Raw genomic sequence first — 26,548 nt, forward strand, 5'->3', positions numbered from 1 at the left:
TAGGTCGTCACATAGCAGCGAGTTGATCTCCCTGTGCTATGTGGCTGCTTCCCAGTAGCTATCTGTTTCACATCTGGTAGTGTATATATGTTGATGCTGCTCTCATTTTGCCCTAGCTTCCCTCTCCCCTCCCCATGTCCTCAACTCCATTCTCTGTGTCTGTGTTTATTCCTGCCCTGCCACTAGATTCATCAATACCATTTTTTTTTTTTAGATTCCGTATATATGCCTTAGCATATGGTATTTGTTTTTCTCTTTCTGACTTACTTCACTCTGTATGACACACTCTAGGTCTATCTACCTCACTACAAGTAACTCAATTTCGTTTCTTTTTATGGCTGAGTAATATTCCATTGTATATATGTGCCACATCTTCTTTATCCATTCATCTGTGGATGGACATTTAGGTTGCTTCCATGTCCTGGCTAATGTAAATAGTGCTGCAGTAAACATCGTGGTACATGTCTCTTTTTGAATTATGGTTTTCTCAGGGTATATACCCAGTAATGCGATAGCTGGGTCATATGGTAGTTCAATTTTTAGTTTTTTAAGGAACCTCCATACTGTTCTCCCTAGTAGTTGTATCAGTTTACATCCTCACCAACAGTGCAGCAGGGTTCCCTTTTCACTACACCCTTTCCAGCATTTACTGTGTCTAGATTTTTTGATAATGGCCTTTCTGACCAGTGTGAGGTGATACCTCATTGTAGTTTTAATTGCATTTCTCTAATAATTAGTGATGTTGACCATCTTTTCATGTGCCTCTTGGCCGTCTCTTTGTCTTCTTTGGTGAAATGTCTATTTAGGTCTTCCATCCCTTTTTTAATTGGGTTGTTTGTTTTTTTGATATTGAGCTCCATGAGCAGTTTGTATATTTTAGAGATTGATCCTCTCTGTCTGTTGTTTCACTTGCAGATATTTCCTCCGATTCTGAGGGTTGTCTTTCATCTTGTTTATGGTTTCCTTTGCTGTGCAAAAGGTTTTAAGTTTAGTTAGGCCTCATTTGTTTATTTTTGTTTTTATTTTTATTACTCCAGGAGGTGGGTCAAAAAAGATCTTGCCGTGCTTTATGTCAAAAAGCGTTTATCCGGGCTTCCCTGGTGGCGCAGTGGTTGAGAGTCCGCCTGCCGATGCAGGGGACGTGGGTTCGTGCCCCGGTCCGGGAAGATCCCACATGCCGCAGAGCGGCTGGGCCCGTGAGCCATGGCCGCTGAGCCTGCGCGTCCGGAGCCTCTGCTCCGCAACGGGAGAGGCCACAACAGTGAGAGGCCCACGTACCGCAAAACAAACAAACAAAAAAAAATGTTTTTCCTATGTTTTTCTCTAAGAGTTTTACAGTGTCTGGTCCTACATTTAGGTCTTTAATCCATTTTGAGTTTATTTTTGTGTATGGTGTTAGGTAGTGTTCTAATTTCATTCTTGTACATGTAGCTGTCCAGTTTTCCCAGCACCACTTATTGAAGAGGCTGTCTTTTCTCCATTGTATATTTTTGCCTCCTTTGTCATAAGTTAGGTGACTATATGTGAGTAGGTTTATCGCTGGGCATTCTATCCTGTACCATTGATCTATATTTCTCTTTTTGTGCCAGTACCATACTCTCTTGATTACTATAGCTTTGTAGTATAGTTTGAAGTCGGGGAGCCTGATTCCTCCAGCTCCATTTTTCGTTCTCAAGATTGCTTTAGCTATTCGGGGTCTTTTGTGTTTCCATACGAATTGTAAGATTTTTTGTTCTAATTCTGTGAAGAATGCCATTGGTAGTTTGATGGGGATTGCATTGAATCTGTAGATTGCTTTTGATAGTGTAGTCATTTTCACAATATTGATTCTTCTAATCCAAGAACATGGTATATTTCTCCATCTGTTTATGTCGTCTTTGGTTTCTTTCATCAGTGTATTACAGTTTTCAAAGTACAAGTCTTTCCCTTCCTTAGGTAGGTTTATTCCTAGGTATTTTATTCTTTTTGTTGCAGTGGTAAATGGGAGTGTTTCCTTAATTTCTCTTTCTGATTTTGCAGTGTTAGGGTATAAGAATGCCAGAGATTGCTGTGCATTAATTTTGTATCCTTACCAAATTCATTGATTAGTTCTAGTAATTTTCTGGTAGCATCTTTAGGATTTTCTATGTATGTATCATGTCATCTGCAAACAGTGACAGTTTTACTCCTTCTTTTCCAGTTTGTATTCCTTTTATTTCTTCTTCTTCTCTGATTGCCATGGCCATGACTTCCAAAACTATGCTGAATAAGAGTGGTGAGAGTGGACATCCTTGTCTTGTTCCTGATCTTAGTGGAAATGCTTTCAGTTTTTCACATTGAGTATGATGTTTGCTGTGGGTTTGTCATATATGGCCCTTATTATGTTGAGGTAGGTTTGCTCTATGCCCATTTTCTGGAGAGTTTTTATTATAAATGGGTGTTGAATTTTGTGACAAGCTTTTTCTGCATCTATTGAGATGATCCTATGGTTTTTATTCCTTAATTTGTTAATATGGTGTATCATACTGATTGATTTCTGTATATTGTAGAATCCTTGCATCCCTGGGATAAATCCCATTTGATCATGCTGTATGATCCTTTTAATATCTTGTTGGATTCTGTTTGCTAGTATTTTCTTCAGGATTTTTGCATCTATGTTCATCAGTAATATTAGTCTATACTTTTTTTTTTGTGATACCTTTTTCTGGTTTTGGTATCAGCGTAAAGGTGGCTTTGTGGAATGAATTTGGGAGTGTTCTTCCCTTGCAATTTTTTGGAAGAGTATGAGAAAGATTGGTGTTAGCTCTTCTCTAAATGTTTGATAGAAATCGTCTGTGAAGCCATCTGGTCCTGGACTTTTGTTTGTTGGAAGATTTTTAATTACGGTTTCAATTTCATGACTTGTGGTAGGTTTGTTTATATTTTCTAATTCTTCCTGGTTCAGTCTTGGAAAATTGTACCTTTACAAGAATTTGTCCATTTCTTCGTGGTTGTCCATTTTATTGGCATATAGCTGTTTGTAGTAGTCTCTTACAATCCTTTGTATTTCTGTGGTGTCAGTTGTGATTTCTCCTTTTTTATTTTTAATTTTATTGAATTGCATCCTCTCCCTTTTTTTCTTGTTGGGTCTGGGTAAGGGTTTATCAATTTTGTTTATCTTCTCAAAGAACCAGCTTTTAGTTTTATTGATCTTTGCTGTTGTTTTCTGTGTTTCTGTTTCATTAATTTCTGCTCTGATCTTTATGATTTTTTTCCTTCTACTGACTTGGGGTTTTCTTTGTTCTTCTTTCTCTAGTTGTTTTAAGTGTAGAGTCAGATTATTTATTTGAGATTTTTCTTGTTTGTTGAGGTGAGATTGAATTGCTATAAACGTCCTTCTAACAACTGCTTTTGCTGCGTCCCATAGGTTTTGGGTCATCGTGTTTTCATTGTTATTTGTTTCTGTGTATTTTTTAATTCTTTCTTTGAGTTCTTCAGTGATCTCTTGGTTATATAGTAGCACACTGTTTAGCCTCCATGTATTTGTGGTTTTTACAGTTTTTTTCTGGTAATTGATTTCCAATCTCATAGCATTGTGGTCAGAAAAGATGCTTGATACAATTTAATTTTCTTAAATTTTCCAAGGCTTAATTTGTGACCCAAGATGTGATCTATCCTGGAGAATGTTCCTTGTGCACTTGAGAAAAAGTGTATTCTGCCACTTTGGGGTGGAATGTTAAATCTTTCTCATCTATTGTGTCATTTAAAGCTTGTGTTTCCTTATTTATTTTCTGTTTGGATGATCTGTCTATTGTTATAAGTGGGGTGTTAAAATCCACTACTATTATTGTGTTACTGTCGATTTTCCCTTTCATGGTTGTTAACATTTGCCTTATGTATTGAGGTGCTCCTATGTTGGGTGCATAAATATTTATAATTGTTATATCTTCTTCTTGGATTGATCCCTTGATCATTATGTAGTGTCCTTTGTCTCTTTTATCTGATACGACTATTGCTACTCCAGCTTTCTTTTGATTTCCATTTGCAAGGGATATCTTTTTCCATCCCTTCACTTTCAGTCTGTATGTGTCCCTAGGTCTGAAGTGGGTCTCTTGTAGACAGCATATATATGGGTCTTGTTTTTGTATGTATTCAGCCAGTGTGTGTCTTCTGGTTGAGGCATTTAGTCCATTTACATTTAAGGTTATTATCAATATGTATGTTCCTATTACCATTTTCTTAATTGTTTTAGGTTTGTTTTTGTGGGTCTTTTTCTTCTCTTGTGTTTCCTGCCTAGAGAAGTTTCTTTAGCATTTGCTGTAAAGCTGGTTTGGTGGTGCTGAATTCCTTTAACTTTTGCTTGTCTGAAAAGCTTTTGATCTCCGTCTAATCTGATCTTGCTGCGTAGAGTAATCTTGGTTGTAGGTTTTTTCTTTCATCACTTTAAGTATATTCTACCACTTCCTTCTGGCCTGCAGAGTTTCTGCTGAAAAATCAGCTGATAACCTTATGGGGATTCCTTTGTATGTTACTTTTTGTTTTTCTCTTGCTGCTTTTAATTTTTTAAATTACATTTTGTTAGTTTGATTAACATGTCTTGGTATCTTTCTCCTAGGGTTTATCCTATATGGGACTCTCTGTGCTTCCTGGACTTCGGTGACTATTTCCTTTCCCATATTAGGGAAGTTTTCCACTATAAATCCCTTCAAATATTTTCTCAGACCCTTTCTTTTTCTCTTCTTCTTCTGGGACCTGTAATTCGAATGTTGGTCGTTTAGTGTTGTCCCTGAGGTGTCTGAGATTGTCTTCAGTTATTTTCATTCTTTTTTCTTTATTCTGCTCCTTGGCAGTTATTCCCACCATTTTGTCTTCCAGCTCACTTACTTTCTCTTCTGCCTCTTTTATTCTGTTATTGATTCCTTTTTTTTTTAACTGTGATTAGCATTTAATAATTCAGAGGAAGCCTGAGGCCTTCCTGAAGAATCACCTGGAGATTGAACTTTGAACAGCCATAATGAAGAGAGAGCTACATCACAATCAGTGGTGATAATTAAATATGTAAAATTTTCATAGAATTGAGAATAAATGAGAAATACAAGGTAAACGAACAGTAGAGTGTATAATGACTATGTGATCTTGTTATAGATTCCTTCTAGTGTAGTTTTCATTTCAGTTATTGTGTTGTTCATCTCTGTTTGTTCTTTAGTTCTTCTAGATCTTTGTTAAACATTTCCTGTATTTTCTCAGTCCATGCCTCCATTTTATTTCTGAGATTCTAAATCATCTTTACTTTCATTACTCTGATTTCTTTTTCAGGTAGATTGCGTATTTCCTCTTCATTTATTTTATCTTGTCAGTTTTTACCTTGCTTCATCTGTGACATAATTTTTTGCTCTCTTTTTGTTTTTTTTTTTTTGATTGGTGGGATTGTGTTCCTGTCTTACAGCTTGTTTGGCCTGGAGCTTCCAGCACTGTAGTTTGTAGGCTGTTGGGTAGAGCTGGGTCTTGGTGCTGATATGATGACCTCCGGGCGACTTTGATGAATATTCCTTGGGGTCTGACATCCTCTGTCAGTACAGTGGTTCAGACTCAGAGCTCCCACCGCAGGAGCTTCGGCCCAACCCCCAGCTAATGAACCAAGATCCCGCAAGCCGTGCATGGTGGAAAAAAAAGAAAAAACCAATAACAAAGAGTTAAAAAAATAAATTTAGACTAGGAAACTAATAGATATGTTAGAAAGAATATAAAAATAAAAATATAGATGAAACAACAACCGGAAGGTAAAACAGAACCACAATAGTAAAAAAGAGAAGAAAAAAAATAGTGGAAAAGGCCTTGGCTGTGGAGGGTGGGGCCTAAGCAGGGGCGGGGTTTGTGTGGTAGGCAGGGCCTATGGTTAGGACCTACAGGGCTGGAAAAGGCCCTGGGCAGTGTAGGGGGGTGGAGCTGAAGCTCAGCGGAACAGAAGGGGCCAAGGCATGCCTCTCGTCTCCGAGAGTGGGGGACCCCACCTGGGAGCCCAGCAGGCTTCCTGGGCCTGAGTGGGCGGGTCCACACTTTCCACTCTTCTCCTGCTCCTCTGGTCCTGGAGGGCCTCTCCCACCTGCGTTCTCCCCCCGACCTCCTGTTCTCCCCCAGCTTACTTTCTATGCCCCTAGGACCCACGTGGCCTGGAGGGGGCTTTGGAGGGTGGGGGACCCGGCATGGGAGCTCAGCAGGCTTCCCGGGCCAGAGCGGGTAGGGCCAATGCCTTCCACTCCTCTCCTGCTCCTCTGGTCCTGGAGGGCCCCTCCTTCCTGCTTCTCCTGTTCTCCCCCGGCCTGCCTCCTTGCCCCTAGGACCAATGCGGCCCAGAGGGGGCCTCTGAGGGCATAGGACCTGGCCCGAGATCCAGGCAGACTTCCCCAGCCGATTGGGCAGGGGAAATGGTGGGCGCACTCCCCCCTGCTCTGAGCCCCCAAGGGTCCTTCCAGGCACAGGAACCCCTCTCCCACTCTCAGCCACCCCTCAGGGTGCTGGTCCTGTCTGGCCTCCACTTCTCCTCCCCCCTCAGTCCCCCCACATCCTACCGGTTTGCTTGGGTGTTCCTCCTGTCTCCTTGGGCGTCAAGGTCCCCCACCAGTGTCTGGCAGGTGCCCTAGTTGTGGGGAGATGTGAACTCTGCGTCTTCCCACACTGCCATCTTGACTCCGCCCCCCTGTTATAGAGTAGTGTGTATATGTTAATCCCAACCTCCTAATTTATCCCTCTCCCCACCTTTCCACTTTGGTAACCATAAATTTGTTTGCTAAGTCTGTGAGTCTTTCTGTTTTGTAAATAAGTTCATTTGTATCATTTTTTTAGATTTTACATGTGTGATATCATATATTTTTCTTTCTCTGACTTACTTCACTTAGTATGATAATCTCTGGATCCATCTATGTTGCTTCAAATGGCATTATTTCATTATTTTTTATGGCTGAGTAATATTCCTGTGTGTGTGTGTGTGTGTGTGTGTGTACCACGTCTTCTTTATCAGTTCCTTTGTTGATGGATACTTAGGTTGCTTCCATGTCTTGGCTATTGTAAATAGTGCTGCAGTGAACATTGGGGTGCGTGTATCTTTTTGAAGTATGCTTTTCTTTGGATATATGCCAAGGAGTGGGATTGCTGGGTCATGTGATAGCTCTATTTTTAGTTTTTTAAGGAACCTCTGTGCTGTTCTCCATAGTGGCAGTACCAATTTAAAATTCCCACCAGCAGTGTAGGAGGGTTCTCTTTTCTCCACATACTCTCCAGCATTTGTTGTTTGTAGACTTTTTGATGATGGCCATTCTCACTGTTCTGAGGTGATACTTTGTTGTAGATTTGATTTGCATATCTTTAATAATTAGCAATGTTGAGCATTTTTTCATGTGCTTTTCGGCATTTTATATGTCTTCTTTGGGAAAATCTCTATTTAGCTCTTCTGCCCATTCTTTGATTGGGTTGTTGTTTTGCTCTTGAGCTGCATGAGCTGTTTGTATATTTTGGAGATTAATCCCTTGTTGGTTGCTTTGTTTGCAAATATTTTCTCCCATTCTGTGGGTTGCCTTTTTGTTTATGGTTTCCTTTGCTGTGCAAAAGCTTTTAACTTTAATTAGGTCCCATTTGTTTATTGTTGTTTTATTTTCATTCCTTTAGGCGGTGGATCAAAAAAGTTACTGCTGCCATTTATATCAGAGTGTTCTGCCTGTTTTCCTCCAAGAGTTTTATGGTATCTGACCTCACATTTAGCTCTTCAATCCGTTTTGAGTTTGTTTTTGTGTATGGTGTTAGAGAATGTTCTAATGTCATTCTTTTACGTGTAGCTGTCCAGTTTTCCCAGCACCATTTATTGAAGGGACTGTCTTTTCTCCTTTGTATGTTTTTGCCTCCTTTGTCGTAGATTAATTGACCATAGGTGCATGGGTTTATCTCTGGGTTTTGTATCCTGTTGCACTGATCTATATTTCTGTTTTTGTACCAGTACCATACTGGTTTGATTACTGTAGCTTTGTAGTATAGTCTGAAGTCAGGGAGCCTGATTCCTCCAGCTCTTTTTTCCTTTCTCCGGATTGTTTTGGCTATTCTGGGTCTTTTTTTTTTTTTTTTTTTTTTTTTTGTGGTACACGGGCCTCTCACTGTTGTGGCCTCTCCCATTGCAGAGCACAGGCTCCGGAGGCGCAGGCTCAGTGGCCATGCCTCACGGGCCCAGCCGCTCCGCGGCATGTGGGATCTTCCCAGACCGGGGCACAAACCCGTGTCCCCTGCATCGGCAGGCGGACTCTCAACCACTGCGCCACCAGGGAAGCCCTATTCTGGGTCTTTTTGTGTTTCCATACAAATTTAAAAGAATTTTTTCCTACTTCTGTGAAAAAATGCCATTGGTCATTTGATAAGGATTGTGTTGAATCTGTAGATTGCTTTAGGTAGTATGGTCATTTTGACAGTATTGATTCTTCCACTCCAAGACCATGGTATATCTCTCCATATGTGTCATCTTTGATTTCTTTCATCAGTATCTTACAGTTTTCTCAATACAGGTCCTTTGCCTCCTTAGGTAGGTTTATTCCTAGGTATTTTATTCTTTTTGATGAGATGGTAAATAGAATTGTTTCCTTAATTTCTCTTTGTGATCTTTTGTTTTTAGTGTATAGGAATGCAATAGATTTCTGTGTATCAGTTTTGTATCCTGCAACTTTACCAGATTCATTGATGAGCTCTAGTAGTTTTCTGGTAGCATTTTTAGGATTTTCTAAGTATAGTATCATGTCATCTGCAAACAGTGACAGTTTTACTTCTTGTTTTCCAATGTGGATTCCTTTTATTTCTTTTTATTCTCCTATTTCTGGGACTAGGACTTCCAAAACTATGTTGAATAATAGTGGCGAGAGTGGACATCCTTGTCTTGTTCCTGATCTTAGAGGAAATGCTTTCAGTTTTTCACCATTGAGAATGATGTTAGCTGTGGGTGTGTCGTATATGGCCTTTATTATGTTGAGGTAGGTTCCCTCTATGCCCATTTTCTGGAGAGATTTTTATCATAAATGGGTGTTGAATTTTGTCAAAAGCTTTTTCTGCATCTATTTTTTTTCAGTTTGTTTTTTGTTTGGTTTTTTTTAATGTGGACCATTTTTAAAGTCTTCATTGAATTTGTTACAATATTGCTTCTGTTTTTTATGTTTTTTGTTTGTTTTGTGGCCACAAAGCATGTAGGATCTTAGCTCCCCAACCAGGGATTGAACCTGCACCCCCTGCATTGGAAGGCAAAGTCTTAACCTCTAGACCACCAGGGAAGTCCCTTTTTCTGCATCTATTGAGATAATGTGGTTTTTATTCTTCAGGTTGTTAATTCAGTGGTTTGCAGATATTGAAAAATCCTTGCATCCCTGGGATAAATCCCACTTGATCATGATCCTTTTAATGTATTGTTGGATTTGGTTTGCTACTGTTTTGTTGAATTTTTGCATCTATGTTCATGAGTGATACTGACCTGTAGTTTTCTTTTTTTTGTGGTATCTTTGTCTGGTTTTGGTATCAGGGTGATGGTGGCCTTGTAGAATGAGCTTGGGAGTGTTCCTTCCTCTGCAATTTTTTGGAAGTGTTTCAGAAGGATAGATGTTAACTCTTAATGTTTGATAGAATTTGCCTGTGCAGCCATCTGGTTCTGAACTTTTGTTTACTGGAATTTTTTAAATCACACTTTCAATTTCAGTACTTGTGATTGGTTTTTGTATTTCTTCCTGGTTTTGTATTTCTTCCTGGTTCAGTCTTGAAGGTTGTACCTTTCTAAGAGTTTGTCCATTTCTTCTAGGTTGTCCATTTTATTGGCGTATAGTTGCTTGCAATAGTCTCGTATGAGCCTTTGTATTTTTGTGGCGTCTGTTGTAACTTTTTCATTTCTAATTTTATTGATTTGAGCATTCTCCCTTTTTTTCTTGATGAATCTGGCTAAAGGTTTATCAATTTTGTTTACCTTTTCATAGAAACAGCTTTTAGTTTCATTGATCTTTTCTTTAATTTTCTTTGTCTCTATTGCATTTATTTTGCTCTGATCTTTATGATTTCTTTCCTTCTGCTAATTCTGTGTTTTGCTTGTTGTTTTTTCTCTAGTTGCTTTAGGTGTAAGGTTAGGTTGTTTTTGTGAGATTTCTCTTGTTTCTTGAGGTGAGAATGCTTTGCTATAAACTTCCTTCTTAGAACTGCTTTTGTTTTGTCCCATAGGTTTTGGATTGTCATGCTTTTGTCTTAATTTGTCTCTGGGTTTTTCTTGATTTCCTCTTTGATTTCTTCAGTGATCCATTTGTTGTTTAGTAGCATATTGTTTAGCCTCCACGTGTTTGTGTTTTTTACAGTTTTTTTCTTGTAGTTGATTTCTAATCTTATAGTGTTGTGTTCAGAAAAGATGTTTGATAAGATTTCAATTTTCTTAAATTTACTGAGGCTCGCTTTGCCTCCAGCATGTGATCTATCCTGGAGAATGTTCCACAAGCACTTGAGAAGAAAGTGTATTCTGCTACTTTTAGATGGAATGCTCTATAAATATCAAGTCAATGTGGTCTAATGTGTCATTTAAGGTCTGTGTTTCCTTATGGATTTTGTCTGGATGATCTGTCCATTGATGTAAGTGGGGTGTTTTAAGTTCTTCACTATTACTGTGTTACTGTCGATTTCTCCTTTTATGGCTGTTAGTAATTTGCTGTATATATTGAGGTGCTTCTAGGTTGGATGCATATGTGTTTGCAATTGTTATATCTTCTTTTTGGATTGATCTCTTGATCATTATGTACGTCCTTCTTTGTCTCTTGTAACATTCTTTATTTTAAAGTCTAGTTTGTCTGATATAAGTATTGCTACTCCAGCTTTCTTTTGATTTCCATTTGCATGGAATACCTTTTTTGCATCCCCTCACTTATAGTCTGTATGTGTCTCTGCATCTGAAGTGGGTCTCTTGTAGACAGCATATATATGTGTCTTGTTTTTGTAGCTATTCAGCCAGTCTGTGTCTTTTGGTTGGAGCGTTTAATTCATTTAAATTTAAGATAATTACTGATGTGTATGTCCTTATTGCCTTTTTGTTGTTTTGGGGTTGTTTTCTTAGGTCTTTTTTCTTCTCTTCCTCTTTTGTGCTCTTCTCTTGTGATTTGGTGACTATTTTTAGTGTTGTGTTTGGATTCTTTTTTGTGTGTATATCTATTGTAGATTTTTGGTTTGTGGGTACAAAAGATTTTGATGTATCAGTCTATATGTATACAAAATTGTTTTTAAGTTGCTGATCTTTTAATTTCAAGTATATTCCCAATACGCTACATTTATACTCCTCTTCTAACTGTTGCTGGTTTTGATAGCATATTTTTGTGTGGATGATTTCCTACCTTTATGTTTGCCTTTACTTGTGAGCTTTGCCATTTGTAATTTTCTGGTTTCTAGGTGTGGGTTTTTCTTTCCCGCCTAGAGAAGTTCCTTTAGCATTTGTTGTGAAGACCTTTTGGTGGTGCTGAATTCTCTTAGCTTTTGCCTGCTGTAAAGCTTTCAATTTCTCCATTGAATCTGAATGAGATCCTTACTGGGTATAGTATTTCTGGTTGTAGGTTTTTCCCTTTCATCACTTTAAATGTATCATGCCACTCCCTTCTGGGCTGCAGAGTTTCAGCTGGAAAATCAGCTGATAACTTTATGGGGATTCCCTTGTATGTAATTTGTTACTTTTCCCTTGTTGCTTTTAATATTTTCTCTTTGCCTTCAATTTTTGCCAGTTCGATTAGTATGTGTCTTGGCATGTTCCTCCTTGGGTTTATCCTGCCTGGGACTCTCTGTGCTTCCTAGACTTGGGTGAATGCTTCCTCTCCCATGTAAGGGAAGTTTTCAGCTATTATTTCAAATACTTTCTAGGCCCTTTCTCTCCTCTCCTTCTGGAACCCCTATAATGTGAATATTGGTGCAGTTAATGTTGTCCCTAGATGTGTCTTAAACTGTTGTCAGGTTTTTTTCATTTTTTTCTTTATTGTGTTCCATGACAGTGATTTCCACCATTCTGTCTTCCAGGTTACTTATCTGTTCTTCTGCCTCATTTATTCTGCTATTGATTCCTTCTAGTGTGTTTTTCATTTCTCTTATTGTATTGTTCATCTCTGTTTTTTAAATTTTCTAGCTTTTTGTTAAGCATTTCTTGTATCTTTTCAGTCTGTGTCTCAATTCTCTTTCCCATATCTTGGATCATCTTTACTATCATTACCCTGAATTCTTTTTCAGGTAGATTGCCTGTCTCCACTTCACTTAGTTGTTCTTTTTTATCTTGTTCCTTCTTCTGGAACATATTTCTCTGCCATCTTGTTTTCTTTAACTTTCTATTTTTGCATTGCACAGCCTGCAGGATTATAGCTCCTCTTGTTTATGATGTCTGCCCCCTGGTGGATGAGGCTGGTCTAAGAGGCTTGTGCAAGCTTCCTGTTGGGAGGGTCTGGTGCCTTCCCACTGGTGGGTGGGGCTGGGTCTTATCTATCTGGTGGGCAGGGCCATGTCAAGGGGCATGTCTATAGGCGGCTGTGGGTTTAGAAAACTTTAAGCAGCCTGACTGCTGATGGATGGGGCTGTGTTCCCACCCTGTTGGTTGGTTGTCCTGTGGTGTCCCAGCACTGGAGCCTTTGGGCTGTCTGGTGGGGCCAGGTCTTGGTGTCAAAATGTTGGCCTCCAAGACAGCTCACGCCAATGAATACTCCTCAGTTTCTCCACCACCAGTGTCCTTGTCCTTGCAGTGAGCCACAGCTGCCCCCCACCTCCCCAGGAGACTCTCCAAGACCAGCAAGTAGGTCTCTGAGGCTCTTATGAAGTCACTGCTTTTTCCCCAGGTCCTGGTGTGCACACGAAACCTTGTGTGTGCCCTCCAAGAGTGATATTTCTGCTTCCCCCAGTCCTGTGGATTTCCAGCAATCAAGCCCCACTGGCCTTCAAAGCCAGATGCTCTCAGGGCTCCTCCTCCCAATCCAGACCCCCAGACCAGGGACCCTGTCATGGGACTCAGAACTCTCCTGTGGGAGAATCTTTGTGAATATATTTTCCAATTTGTGGGTCACCCACCTGGCAGCTATGGGATTTGATTGTATCAGGAATGCACCCCCCCTACTGTCTCGTTGCAGCTTCTTCTTTGTCTTTGGAAGTAGAATATCTTTTTTGGTAGGTTCCAGTCCTTTTTTGTCAGTGGTTGTTCAGCAGTTAGTTGTGATTTTGGTGTTTCCGTGAAAGGAGGTGAGGTCAGGTCCTTCTACTCCACCATCTTGTCCAGGCATCCCTGCCTCTAGAGTCACAGGCTGTATATCTACCTTTTTATGATTAGCATTTTCATGGTATATCTTTTCCATTTTTTTTGCTTCAACCTATTTGTGTTCTTATATTTATAGTGTGTTTCTTACCTCTAAGTAACATATAGTTGGGTCATAGTTTTTATCCAGCCTGACTGTCTTTTAATTGACTTATTATTTTGTCTGTAATTAAGTTCATTATACAGTTGGATTTAAGTCTGTCATCTTGCTGTTTGTTTTTCATCTGTCCTATATGTGTCTTTTTTCCTTTGTGTGTTTCTTTTTTTAAGAAAATGGTTTCTCTAGGGATTACAGTTTCTATACTGTAGTAATCACCTCAAATTAGGATTATACCACCTCACTACAATCCAAGAGCAGAAATCAGTATACTGCAGTGAATTCTTAAAGCTTTTGTTTATCTGTGTATGCCTTTATTTTGAAAAGTATTTTCCCTGGGCATAGAATTCTAGGGTTAATTTTTGTTTCATTACTTTAAACATGAATTCCATTTCTGTCTCACATGTGTGGTTTCCATTAAGAAATAATTCTTCTTTTTTATTGTTCTTCCCTAAAGGAAGTGCGTCTTTTTTTTTCTTCTTTCTTTTGGCCACACTGTGCAGCATGCAGGATGTTAGTTCCCTGGCCAGGGATCGAACCTGCACCCCCCTGCAGTGGAAGCACAGAGTCTCAACCACTGGACTGCCAGGGAAGTCCCCCTCTGGCTTCTTTTAAGATATTCTTTCTCAGACACTCAGCAGTTTGAATGTGATGTATTTAGGTATAATTTTCTTTGTATTTATTCTGCTTGGGCTTTACTGAGTTTCTTAGATTTGTGGTCATTGCCTTTTATCAAATTTGGAATATTCTCAGCTATTATTTCTTCAAATATTGTTTCTGTCCCATTCTTTTTTCCTCTTCTTCTGGGACTACACGTTATCCTTTTTTGTTTTTCCTTTTAGCATTTTAAGGAATGGTGCATTAGACTTTTTTGGCCATGCTTCACATCTTGTTAATGCTTTGTCTTTCCCCCCATTTTTTTCTCTTCTGCTTCAGTTTGAATATCTTCTATTTACCTGTCTTCAAATTCACAATTCTTATCTTCTGCTGGGTCTAGTCTACTCTTAAGACTATACAGTGAGTTTTTAATTTCAGTTAAAAACTACATTTTGCAGTTCTACAATGTCCATTTGCTTTCTTTTTGTAGATTCCAGTTTTTTGTTGAAATATTTCCATATTTTCACTGCATTGTTTATCTTTTTTCTATATTAACATATTACTGTACAATTAATCTGAACTCTTTTTATGCTAACTCTAATACATGAATTACCGTTATGTCTGTTCTTGACTATTTCTTGGTTTTTTGTCTTTTAATTGCTTTTTGATTTTTTTGCATGTCTAGTAATTTTTGTGTGTTGGACATGTTGTATGGTGCATAATTCCCTCTAAAGAATGTAAAGTTTTATTCTGCCAATAACTTAACTATCTGGTGGAACAAAACTGCTATACTCTGCTAGTCCTCCTGGAGGCTTGCCTTCCACCTGCACGTTAGGAGCCAGCCAAAGATCTGAGGTGAATTTTTTTTTTTTCTTTTGCGGTACGCGGGCCTCTCATTGTTGTGGCCTCTTCCGTTGCAGAGCACAGGCTCCGGATGCGCAGGCTCTGCGGCCATGGCTCACGGGCCCTGCCGCTCCGCGGCATGTGGGATCTTCCCGGACTGGGGCACGAACCCGTATCCCCTGCATCAGCAGGCGGAGTTTCAACCACTGCGCCACCAGGGAAGCCCTGAGGTGAATTTTTATGCAGAATTTTAGAGCCCCTTCTCTATGGCTTCCTATCTCCATTACTCTGCCCCCAAATCCCAGTTGTTTTGCAGACCCAAATCCAATTTTTATTTATTCCATGTAGCAATACTGTCACTTTCTGCTTGATTTCTGTTTCTCTGTGCCATAGTCTAGAAAATATCTTTAGGGACATTTTGCTGGATATAAAACTCAAGATTGATCATTTTTGCCTTTCAGCACTTTTATCATTGGTGTGAATGTTTAGTTCCCTTCATGCTCACCCATCTTTTCAATAATTGTAGCCCTGCAGTGGTTGCTTTCCAGTACCTGCAAACTGTTTTATTTATTTGCCCAGCTTTTGTTGTTTTCTTCTTTCAGAATTTTGAAGTCATTGCTTTTTGGTGTTGTATTTCAACAAGTACAAAGTCCTGTCTGTTTATCAGAATGTGACCTGTTCAGTTCTCTCCTGAAACTTACAGGCTTTTCTCCTTTTTCCCAGGGTTCTAAATTTTTCTGATTTCTCTTCCTGTTTGCCTAGTAATTCATAAAATATTTTTATTTTTCTTTCTTTTTATTATTTTTTATTTTTTCTTACCATTTTCTTTGGGTTGAGCTCCAAGGAAGTTTGTCACTTACCTGTGTTTGGTTTGATTCTGTTAAGTATGAAAATGCACAGAAATACAGATAAAAGCATATTAGGTTGAGCTATATGAAATTGCCATTTTTGTATGTCCAAATAGTTGAATGTCATCACTTGCAATACAGTTCAGTCTAATAACTATCAACCAGTTACACCATCCAGTAGTCAATATTTATCATCTTGGCTTATTTGCCTCCACACATAATATGTTTTTTCCTGTTTGTTTCACAATTCATACATGAATTCTGTCTCTTACTCTCTCTCACTATATCATGGTTCTGCCCTCCTAGCATGCTGTCACTGCTGGTATTAGGTCACCTCATTCAATGCTAAAATCTTTTTGACTATTAAAGCCAGTCTCCTCGCTTTAGAGGTAGCCAGTTCTCTTTTCTGATATTTTTATATTAAGTAGAATTTGAGGATCATGGTATATACATATTTTTAGAATTTTGTTTTAACTAATTAGTGATGTTCCTGGGCTAGCCGTTACAATGCCTTTTATTTTCAAGCTTTGTGTTATTTAAGTTTGTCTCTTATAAAAAGTATGTTTTGGTTTTTGTTTTTAAACTTCTCTGAAGGTCTTAATCTTTTATGAAATGTTTTCAAATCTCAGTGTCCCTAGATCAAGTTTTATTGGAACACAGCCATGTCCATTTGTTTACATATTGTCTGTGCCTGCTTTCGTGGTAAAACAGCCAACTTGATTAGTTGTAGTTGAGGCTACATACTGTCTACAAAACCTAAAATATTTACTAATTGGCCCTGTATAGAAAATATTTGCCAGCTCACATTCTAGTATTATGAGCGCTTTGAGGGTATTCTGTTACTTTCTGGCTTCCAGTGTTTGTACTGAAACAACAGAAAACAATGTATTTTTTTTCTTCTGAGATTGTTAGTTTTTTTATGATGTGCCTAAATGTGGTTTTCTTTATATTTATTCCTGGGGTTAGAGGTATTCTATAGTCTGATGTGAGCTCTTCCAGAAAGTTCTCAGCCATTATCTCTTCAAATATGTTTCTGTTGCATCTTGCTTCTCTTACTGGGGCTCCAGTTGCAAGTATATTAGACCTTTACTTTGTGCCACGTATCTCTTAGGCATTTGTTTTCCATCCTTTGTTCTTTTTCTATTTCAGTCTGGATATTTCTCACTGACCTATCATCAGGTTTACTAATCATCTCTTCAGTTGAATCTAACCTGCTGTTAAATCCAATTATATATATTTTCTAAGATTTTTTTTTTCTACTCAGTTTTACGGCTGTGCTGTTCCTTTCTTTTGTGAAAGGTTATTTAGCCCATGACTTATGCCTCTGTGATGATGAGTCACATTGTGTCTCTACTTACATTGTACTGACAATGTAGTGATGATTTTACTTATACTTACTCCATGAATAGAGTGACCATATCCTGGATGCTGAAGAGCTAAATTACCACTAATAAGACCAATACCAAAATGCAAATAAATTGTCAAGAACAAGTTCAGCCAGAATTGATCTGGGAATCAGTTGTATTCCCAATTGTTATTATTGTTTGTAATGTAGATTACAAACAATAAAAAGCATTTTTAATGAAGAGACAAGCATACTAGGGCATGCATGACATCTCAGGAAAATAAGCCACATTATAGGATTTACCAGGTATTACCAAATTTTTTTGTATAATCTGAGTACAGTTCAGATGCTATATTATTTTAGCTAGCTACTTAGGATGTTGCTATAAAAATTGTGTGGCATGGCTCTTCAGGAAGCAAGAAAATAGTGGGAGAAAAATTTGAATACTGAGCACCATTCAGTTAGCATTGTTTTTTGTTTTTTATAAATTTATTTATTTATTTTTGGCTGTGTTGGGTCTTTGTTGCTAAACGCAGGCTTTCTCTAGTTGCAGTGAGCGGGGGCTGCTCTTTGTTGTGGTATGCAGGCTTCTCATTGCGGTGGCTTCTCTTGTTGCAGAGCACAGGCTTTAGGCACGTGGGCTTCAGTAGTTGTGACACGCGGGCTCAGTATTTGTGGCTCACGGGCTCTAGAGCGCAGGCTCAGTAGTTATGGTACTCAGGCTTAGTTGCTCCACAGCATGTGGGATCTTCTCGGACCAGGGCTCAAACCCGTGTCCCCTGCAGTGGCAGGCGGATTCTTAACCACTGCGCCAACAGGGAAGTCCCCAATTAGAATTCTTTTTGTTTTATTTTATTTTATTTGAGTCCCTAACTTGTACTCATGTATTTTGTGCTAACAGAAATACAGAGATACAATTTCTGGTCTAAAAAATCATAACATCTAATGGGGAGAGTAAAAGAAATAGGGCACATTTTTTTAAAAAGGAAAGAAAAAAGAAAGCAAAGTGAAATATATGCCACAAGAGACATACAAATAAAGTACTCCAGGTTTAAAAGAGAGTAGGGACTCAAATTATGGAAGATCACATCTAAGTGATCTGTGATGTGACCTAAGTGGGAGGATCTGTGCATAGAGAGGGGAGTCAGGGGAGAGAGGGATGGAAGAGGAATTTGAATGGTGTTGAATGCTAGGCAGTCATAGTTTATTTCAAGACATAATGGATGATGTTTCTAATCAAGGTAATTGTATGAGTAGAGCTATACTTTAGAAAAATCACGTTAGCTTTATAATGTGGAGTAGATGAGAATGAGAGGAGACAGGAAATAAGAGTTAGGAAGCTTTTGTAATAGCTGGGGTGGCAGTGGAAAGAGGAAGCAAAGATAAGACTTGAGGGGTTCTATAGCTTGCCTATAAGGGTGAAGAGTGGTCTTGGGTCTTGTGTCCTTAGTACTTAATTTAGTCCCTGGGAAATTTCCTAGTGTTCCTATTTTTAAAGCTATAATTTCAGAAGTGATCTGAAAGTGGGAATAAATATTTACTACTGGGAAAATCTTGACTCCATGTTTGTTGACCTCAATATCATTGATCTCAGGCATAGATGACCCACCACTGGCATTCTCTGCTCCCATGCCATGTGGCTAAAGATTCCTATAAGATGTCATAAAATAATACTATTGGGTTACCTGAAAATTTGTGCAATATAACTAGGTCATTTGTAGTGCTCAGACCTTTATCTCATTTTTTTCTTACTTTCTGTGACTTTTCCTGAGGCTACGAGTTATGAGTGGGAGATGGTGGGAAGTCACTGGGGTATGCATTTTAAAGATGGTGACAAGCGTAATGTAGATTTTGGAGGTATTTGGAAAAAGGAGCGGTTAAGGAACTGGAGGTCATAACTGAAGAGGACAGTTACATGGATTCAGTAGACAGGGAATGTGAATAGGTTAAAGAGGATTCTTGTACTCAGAAGTAAATTCGTAGGTGAAGATTTTAGACGTTTAACAGTTTGAAATGTCGAGGTCTGCTCTGGGTGTCAAATACACTAAATACACCTCTACTCGTGGCCATAGGATTTGTGCTCCGAACACCAAATTGATTCCACATCAAAACTGCATCTGTCATTGACAAAAGTAATTCTTTGAGGACAGTCATGTTTGACATCCCTTTTAGTCCTATACTATCAGAATTGTGTTTTATCTCTAATTTTTGGAGGTTTTTTGTTTGTATAGAGTATGGAAAACAGCATTGTGAGAAAAAATACATAATATTTTCATATTTGATGGTAGGGTCATTTCTAAATCATTGTAACTTGAGCCAAAATGATGTGCCACAGGTTTATTAACCCTTGTTGGTCTGGCAGCGATGCAAAAGTTCTTATTATACTTATCCTGTGGCCAAGTGAATGTAGATGATTTTTGAAAGTTATCAAATGGTCTTCTATTTTTTTCCTTATAACTCTTCTTGGTTTTTATTACAGTCTTGGTTTTCTAGCTCATGACTCTTCATATTTATATGCTTCAGCATGTCTTTTGTTCCATGTGGATTGTTTACTGTAGTGAAAAGTGTCATATATACATTCAGACCAAGAAATAAAAATTAGCCAGCATTCTTGAAACCCTTGTGAAATCTTCCCTCTGTAGCTGGAATTAGTTCCTTTTCATTGCTTTATAGTACTGATTGTTTTAATGTACCACGAGAAATTAATCTATTGATGAATGTTTGTTTTTCCAGTTTAGGGCTCTTATGTAAACTGCTGCTGTGGATATTTTTTTATTAAAAGTAATAGACTTAACTTTTAATTATTTTTTATTGAGGTATAATTGACATAACATTTTTAGTTTCAGTTGTACATTATTTGATATTTGTGTGTACTGTGAAGTGATCACCACAATAAGTCTAGTTAACATCCATCATCACCAGTTATAATTTTTTTTATGATAAGAACTTTCAAGATCTGTTAGCAACTTTCAAATCTGCAATACAGTATTATTAACTACAGTCCTCATACTGTACATTACATGACTGACTTTGTAACTGAAAGTTTGTACCTTATGGCCCCTTTCATGCATTTCTCCTACCTCCACTCTCTAGCCTCTGGCAACCACCAATCTGTTCTCTGTATCTATGTGCTTGTTTTTCTTTTTTTTAGATTCTACATAGATTGAGATCATACGGTTTTTGTCTTTCTCCGTCTGACTTATTTCATATAGCATAATTCCCTCAAGGTCCATCCATGTTGTTGCAAATAGCAAGACTCCCTTCTTTTTTATGGCTGAATATTCCATCCGTGGATACTTAGGTTGTTTCCATATGTGACTTCTGTAAATAATGCTGAAATGAACGTGAGGATAGTCATCCTTTAGTATCCTAGGGGCGTTGGTTCCAGGGCCCCCCATGGATACCAAAATATGCAGATACTCAAGTCCCTTACATAAAAGGCATAGTATTTGCATATAACCCATATACATCCTCCCTTATACTTTAAATTATCTCTAGATTACTTAAAGTACCTAGTACAATGTAAGTGATGTGTAAATAGTTGTAAATGTCTTTTTTTATAATAGCCTTTCTTACAGGTGTGATATTATTTCACTGTGGTTTTGATTTGTATTTCCCTGGTAATTAGTGATTTTGAACACCTCCTGTACCTGTTGGCCATTTGTATGTCTTCTTGGGAAAAATGTCTATTTATCTCCTCTGCCTTTTTTTTTTTTTTTTTTTTTTTTTTTTGCAGTACGCGGGCCTCTCACTGTTGTGGCCTTTCCCATTGCGGAGCGCAGGCTCCGGACGCGCAGGCTCGGCCATGGCTCACGGGACCAGCCGCTCCGCGGCACGTGGGATCTTCCCGGCCCGGGGCACGAACCCCTGTCCCTTGCATCGGCAGGCGGACTCTCAACCACTGTGCCACCAGGGAAGCCCTCCTCTGCCCATTTTTTAATTGGATTGGGTTTTATTTTTTTCTTTGCTATATATTAACCCCTTAGCAGATACATGATTTGCAAATATTTTCTCCCATTTGGTAGGTTTTGCCTTTTTATTGTGTTGTTTCCTTTGCTGTGCAAAAGCTTTTTAGTTTGATGTAGTCTCACTTGTTTGTTTTTGCTTTTCTACCCTTTTTATGGCTTGGATATGGTAGAGCGATCTTTATTTATGCCTGATATTTTATCTTATAATTGGAATTTCATCTTCTGCCTTTAAATATTCAAAGCTTTAATTAACCCTTTAATATTGTCTAGTTTGAGACCACAAAAATAATACCTATATGAGCATCATCACTAACTGGTAACATTAAATACTGCATAATAATGTTTATGTAACTGTCTTCATATGTACATTTTCAGAGGAGAAACAGTGTTTTAGTAATCTTAAATACCTGCTTCATATGACAGCACCAGAGATATAGGGGAAGCTGAATAAATGCTTTAACTATTTATAAAAATATTTTTTGGAGACACGACAAAACAGTTGGTATCACATGTAAGTTTTTTTAAATGAATGATTCTTTTACAACATGGTAAGAGTAAGTTTTCATAAGTCCTTCCTGCATCACCAAATGCTGATCATTTCAGAATGAATAGCAATATGCCATTTCAGGGATCAGTGTCATTTACGGATGTGACTGTGGACTTCACCCAGGAGGAATGGGAGCAACTGGACCCCTCCCAGAGGATCCTCTACATGGACGTGATGCTGGAGAATTACAGCAACTTACTATCAGTGGGTAAGGACAGCTTTCAGGTGTAGTTCGTAGTTCAGTGTTGCCTAGTAGTGTTTAGGTCCTTTCTCAGTTACCAAAAATTATAAGATTCTGAATTGCTAAATGGTTTTGGTGTCAACCTTCATGTATTTAAGCTGAGAGAGAGTGCAGACTCTGAAGTTCTACCTTCTTTATTTTCAGGCTTTCTGAAGTCCAAGCAGTTAGGAGCTGTGTTCCATTATCAAGTTCTCTGATATTATCAAACCAGATTTTCATGTTGGATCAGTGAGAAGAGTTATGGATACCAGAGTTAGAATTTCCAGTTCACAACTTTCTAGGGAAGATGTGGAAGGTCGGAAGGAGAATCAGATAGAAGCCAGTGGAAGTAATATCCTAGAGATTATGAATGGGTTGGTATCTTTGAAATATTTTTTAGGAATCTATTTTTCAATTCCCTAAACCTTTAGAGGTAGCTGAGAACAGATGACTTGTGCACCTCATATCCTGAGTCATACCTCCAGATATCAGTCTCTTGCTGCTTAACGTTTTTCCTGTTTAATTTCTATAGCTATTCACCTCTCACACTCAAGCCTTGATTCTTGCCTAACGTGTTTTAAACCTTTGTTCTGTGATTAGTTCCTCTTTCATTAGTATTCTCACTTAGCCTGAATGGTGACTTCTATATTTTAGGTCATGGGAATTGGTTTAGTAGCCTCAAGGAAAATACAAACTTTTCAGTACAAGAGTGACACAAATGGCAGCAGGATCACAAGAGTCAGGAATAACCAGTAATACAGAGATCAGAGTAAAGGTTCTTAAAGCATAGCTTGAGGCCGGGTAAATTTGATCCTTAAGATTCCTTCAAATAAAAGCAGGGACGAGAATGGTTTGAGGAAGAAATTAAACACATGAAAAGGAGAAATACAGGATACAGTGATGGAAACACTTTCTCTCTCCAACAACTTCGATAGAAAAAGTGGTGCAACCTGCAGTAGCAGTGAGCAATTCTGTCAACAATACCTTAGATCCATTTTATATTTCCTACAGAATCTATGAATTTCTGGATTTTGCCTTCCACTTGGAAAAGTCCTACTTGGGAGATTTGGAGCTCTGCATAGGGTTCTCTCTGCAAACCTGTGAGAAAGGTTGCCTTTAGGACGTTATTGGTGCAGATGAAAGGAGGAGAGAAAAGGGGAAGGAGCCTCGAGCATGTAGGTGAGGTGGCCATCCGACCACAGTAATTCAGAGTCTCAGTGTTGGCTGCTCAACTTAGATCTGCCTGGGTTTTTTCCCTTAACATCTCCTTATTTTCTTGGTCTGTACCAACTGGTGTCCTTGAGGACACCAAATAGCCTTTGTCTCTGGAATTGCCAGCCTTCTTACATCATTTGTTTTTATTTATTTCCCTTCACCCACTTTTAAGGCCGTTTTGTAATCTGGCAGTGCTATTTGTGCCCATTTTGCCACAGGCTTTGTCTTTTTCTTTCAGAGTTTAAGAGCTAGGAGCACTTGGAACTGGGGACTTTTTTATACTGGAAGACTGGGTCCCAAACTAAAGAGGTAGCCCTACAATGGAACATTTGTGGAGTCTTCACATTCCGTAACATTGTGGTGAAAGGGCTGACAGAGTATTTCATGTGCTCTTTCCTAGAGGTATGGAAAGCTGATGACCAGATGGAGAGGGACCACAGAAACCCAGATGAGCAGGCAAGGCCATTTATAATCTTTAAGAACCAAACCCCAATTGAAGAAAGAGATAATCTCTTTGGAAAAACATTTAATCTTAGCACAGACTTTGTTTCTTTAAGACAAGTACCCTATAAATATGACTTATATGAAAAAACTTTGAGATATAATTCAGACTTACTTACTAGTGATAGAAGCTATATAAGAAAGAAAGACGACGACTGTAATGGATTTGGAAAAGCACTCCTCTATCTGAAGCAAGAGAAAACCCATACTGGAGTGGAATACTCCGAATATAATAGAAGTGGAAAAGCCTTCAGCCATAAAGAAGGCATTTTTAAACACCAGAAAATCAGAAATTTGGTGCAACCTTTTATCTGTAATTATTGTGACAAGGCATTCTCATTTAAATCACTCCTTATTAGTCATAAGAGAATACATACTGGAGAAAAACCTTATGAATGTAACGTGTGTAAGAAAACCTTCTCCCATAAGGCAAACCTCATTAAACATCAGAGAATTCATACTGGGGAGAAACCCTTTGAATGTCTTGAATGTGGAAAAGCTTTCACCCACCAGTCAAACCTCATTGTACACCAGCGAGCACATATGGAGAAGAAGCCCTACGAATGCAGTGAATGTGGCAAGACCTTTGCCCAGAAATTTGAACTTACTACACACCAGAGAATTCATACCGGAGAACGACCCTATGAGTGTAATGAATGCGCCAAAACCTTCTTCAAGAAATCAAACCTCATTATACACCAGAAAATTCACACAGGGGAGAAACGCTATGAGTGCAGTGAATGTGGAAAATCCTTTATCCAGAACTCACAACTCATTATACATATGAGAACTCATACCGGAGAAAAACCCTATGAATGTACTGAATGCGGCAAAACATTCAGCCAGAGGTCAACTCTTAGATTACATTTGCGAATCCACACAGGAGAGAAACCATATGAATGTTCTGAATGTGGGAAGGCCTTCAGCAGGAAGTCCCGACTCAGTGTCCATCAGAGGGTTCATACCGGGGATAAACCCTGAGACTGCAGCCAGGTTGTACTGTGAGAACCCTTCCAATAGGGAGAAACCTTGCAAAGGTGCTGAAGGAACATGGGAACTCATACTGAGATACAATCTGTCAACTCAAAGTGTGTAAAAATGAGGTCCCCTAAGAACAATATTGTACTGATCGGTATATGATACCCAACTAAAGAATACATATCAGAATATATCCAATTGTAAATAGAAGTACTTGGCTGTATTACAGTGAGTTTTTTAAAATCTTGAATAATTCATTCAATAATGAAATATTCTGGGCAGCAGGCAGCATAAAGGAGCTAGAGACAGTACCCTAGGAATTCAGTGGTTATGTGCGAGAATATGCCACAAAAAAAAACTATATTTTAGATCTGCACATGTGAATTTAACAGACACTAAGAGTTTGGAATTCTTGTCTTGATAATCAAATTAGGACACATCAAACATGATTTTCCATACTGAACATGTGTTTTTCAGTACCTTTACAATCCTGTCTGCATTCCAAATGAAACACATAACAGATTTCCATAGCATGTAGCATATGTTTTCTCCTCCTCCTTGCTGGCATATATAAGTTGGTATGACCATTGTTATTGAGCTGCCTCTTCAGTCAACAGAAGACAATGTTGTTGAAGTTTTAACCTTTTGGGTTTGCTGAAGATTTCCTAGAAGTATTATTGACGTAAATATGCAAGTGTGAGATAATTAAGAGAGACTGAAGAGAGTGAAAGGCAGCAGATGTGGGTTCTATCACTCAGTGTGCACCACGGAATAAATGGGCTGTGTAAAGAATAGCCGCACCCATCATGCTCGTTATTTTCCACTGGGATATTTACATACAAATGCAAATGCATGTCTTTTACCAAAATATTGTATAACCCAGAAACTACATGTATTTTTGGGTGTTTCACTATTTCTCTTAATATTTTATAAATTGTCTTGCAAAAAATAGAATGCATATGTAGTTCAAGTGTTACGTTTCAGAGACTTTAGAGGAAAAATAATTTAAGAAACTGTCAATAAATGTCTTATATTGCTTTTTAAATTTTCCATGTGCTTAGTCCACTTTAGAAATAAATTTTTGCAGAATTCTGTTTAAAGGAGGCATTTCTTCCATGAATTTCACTATCATCAACCAAAAGCATTCCCTTTGGAACCTGACTTAGTGTAAGTTACAACTTTGCTTTAAAGGCTCACAAACACTTCATAAATTAGACTTTAGTGATCTCCCCATATATTGATTATTAACCTTAAAAAAATTCTTATTTTTGCATAACTCAAAGATTCCATTTTAGGCTTGATTTCAAATTCACCAGTTCCTGTCCTTATCCATCACAAATCATGCATTAGAATTGTAAATGGCCACTGTAACTGGCCTTTTTTTCTTTTGTTTTTGAAGATTATTGATGTGCTATGACTGTATATGAATGTGAATGATTTTTCTGAACAAATTTATCAGAATATCCGTAGTTCAGTAAGTCTTTGTCTTTCTAAATTGTCATCTTATCTATAGCAATGGCAAGGAAGCAAGGGAAGAGGTTAACTTCCTACACTGCTGTTAGAAATACAAATTGTGACAACCTCCTTGGAAATAATTGACTGTCTTCTAACGTTAAGAACACACATGCAGTTGGCTCTTGAACAGCACCAGTTTAATACGCACAGGTCTGCTTATACACGGATTGTTTTCAGTAAATGCTACAGTCCTACACAATCCATGGTTGGTTGAATCTGTAGATGCAGAACCTTGGATACGGAGGACTGACTTTATACTTGGGTTTTCGACTACACTGAAGATCCGTGCCTTTAACCCCTATGTTATTCAAGGGCCAACTGCACTCTTCAACCCAGCAGACTCACTTCTGGGAATCCATCACTAAGAAAAACAATAACGTGCCAGTACCTAATACTGTGTGTTTATCAATGTAGATTGTATTTTTTGGTAAGGACAAAAAAGGAAACAATGTGAATGACCATCAGTAAGGGAATGATTGAATAAACTGTGGTAAAGATATACCACAGCTGGACAGTATTCCATAGGAAAGAGCGTTTAGGGGCAAATGCCACCAAGACAGATGGGGGGAGGGGGGAGAGAAAAAGTGTGTGTGCGTGC

General features: G+C 38.4%; 2 protein-coding genes across 10 annotated transcripts in view; one reads left to right on the forward strand and one right to left on the reverse strand.

Annotated features, from left to right (window-relative positions):
• Positions 1-25,529, forward strand: part of ZFP1 (ZFP1 zinc finger protein) — a 37,624-nt gene extending 12,095 nt beyond the window's left edge. For 2 of the 5 annotated variants that reach the window (XM_022583180.3, XM_089903311.1), the window contains 2 exons: positions 21,603-21,729; positions 23,357-25,529. In XM_022583180.3, the coding sequence (XP_022438888.1) occupies positions 21,603-21,729; positions 23,357-24,438 (1,209 nt within the window). In that variant the 3' untranslated portion in view covers positions 24,439-25,529. Of the gene's footprint in view, positions 1-6,483; positions 21,730-21,764; positions 22,116-23,194; positions 23,266-23,356 lie in introns of those variants that run through there. The other 3 variants (XM_030761072.2, XM_089903310.1, XM_089903312.1) reach the window with 3 other exon arrangements.
• Positions 1-26,548, reverse strand: part of LOC149744701 (uncharacterized) — a 105,810-nt gene that overhangs the window by 31,866 nt on the left and 47,396 nt on the right. Inside the window, exon 4 of one of the 5 annotated variants that reach the window (XR_016391023.1) lies at positions 1-25,100. The exons of the other annotated variants lie outside the window; for them this stretch is intronic. The gene's annotated coding sequence lies outside the window, so the exon portion shown is untranslated. The remainder of the gene's footprint in view (positions 25,101-26,548) is intronic. 5 annotated transcript variants of the gene reach the window in all.

Source organism: Delphinapterus leucas, chromosome 20, assembly GCF_059928025.1.
Source record: "Delphinapterus leucas isolate spDelLeu-1000000601 "Yukka" chromosome 20, BTC_Dleu_Yukka2, whole genome shotgun sequence".
Classification (NCBI taxonomy): Eukaryota; Metazoa; Chordata; class Mammalia; order Artiodactyla; family Monodontidae; genus Delphinapterus; species Delphinapterus leucas.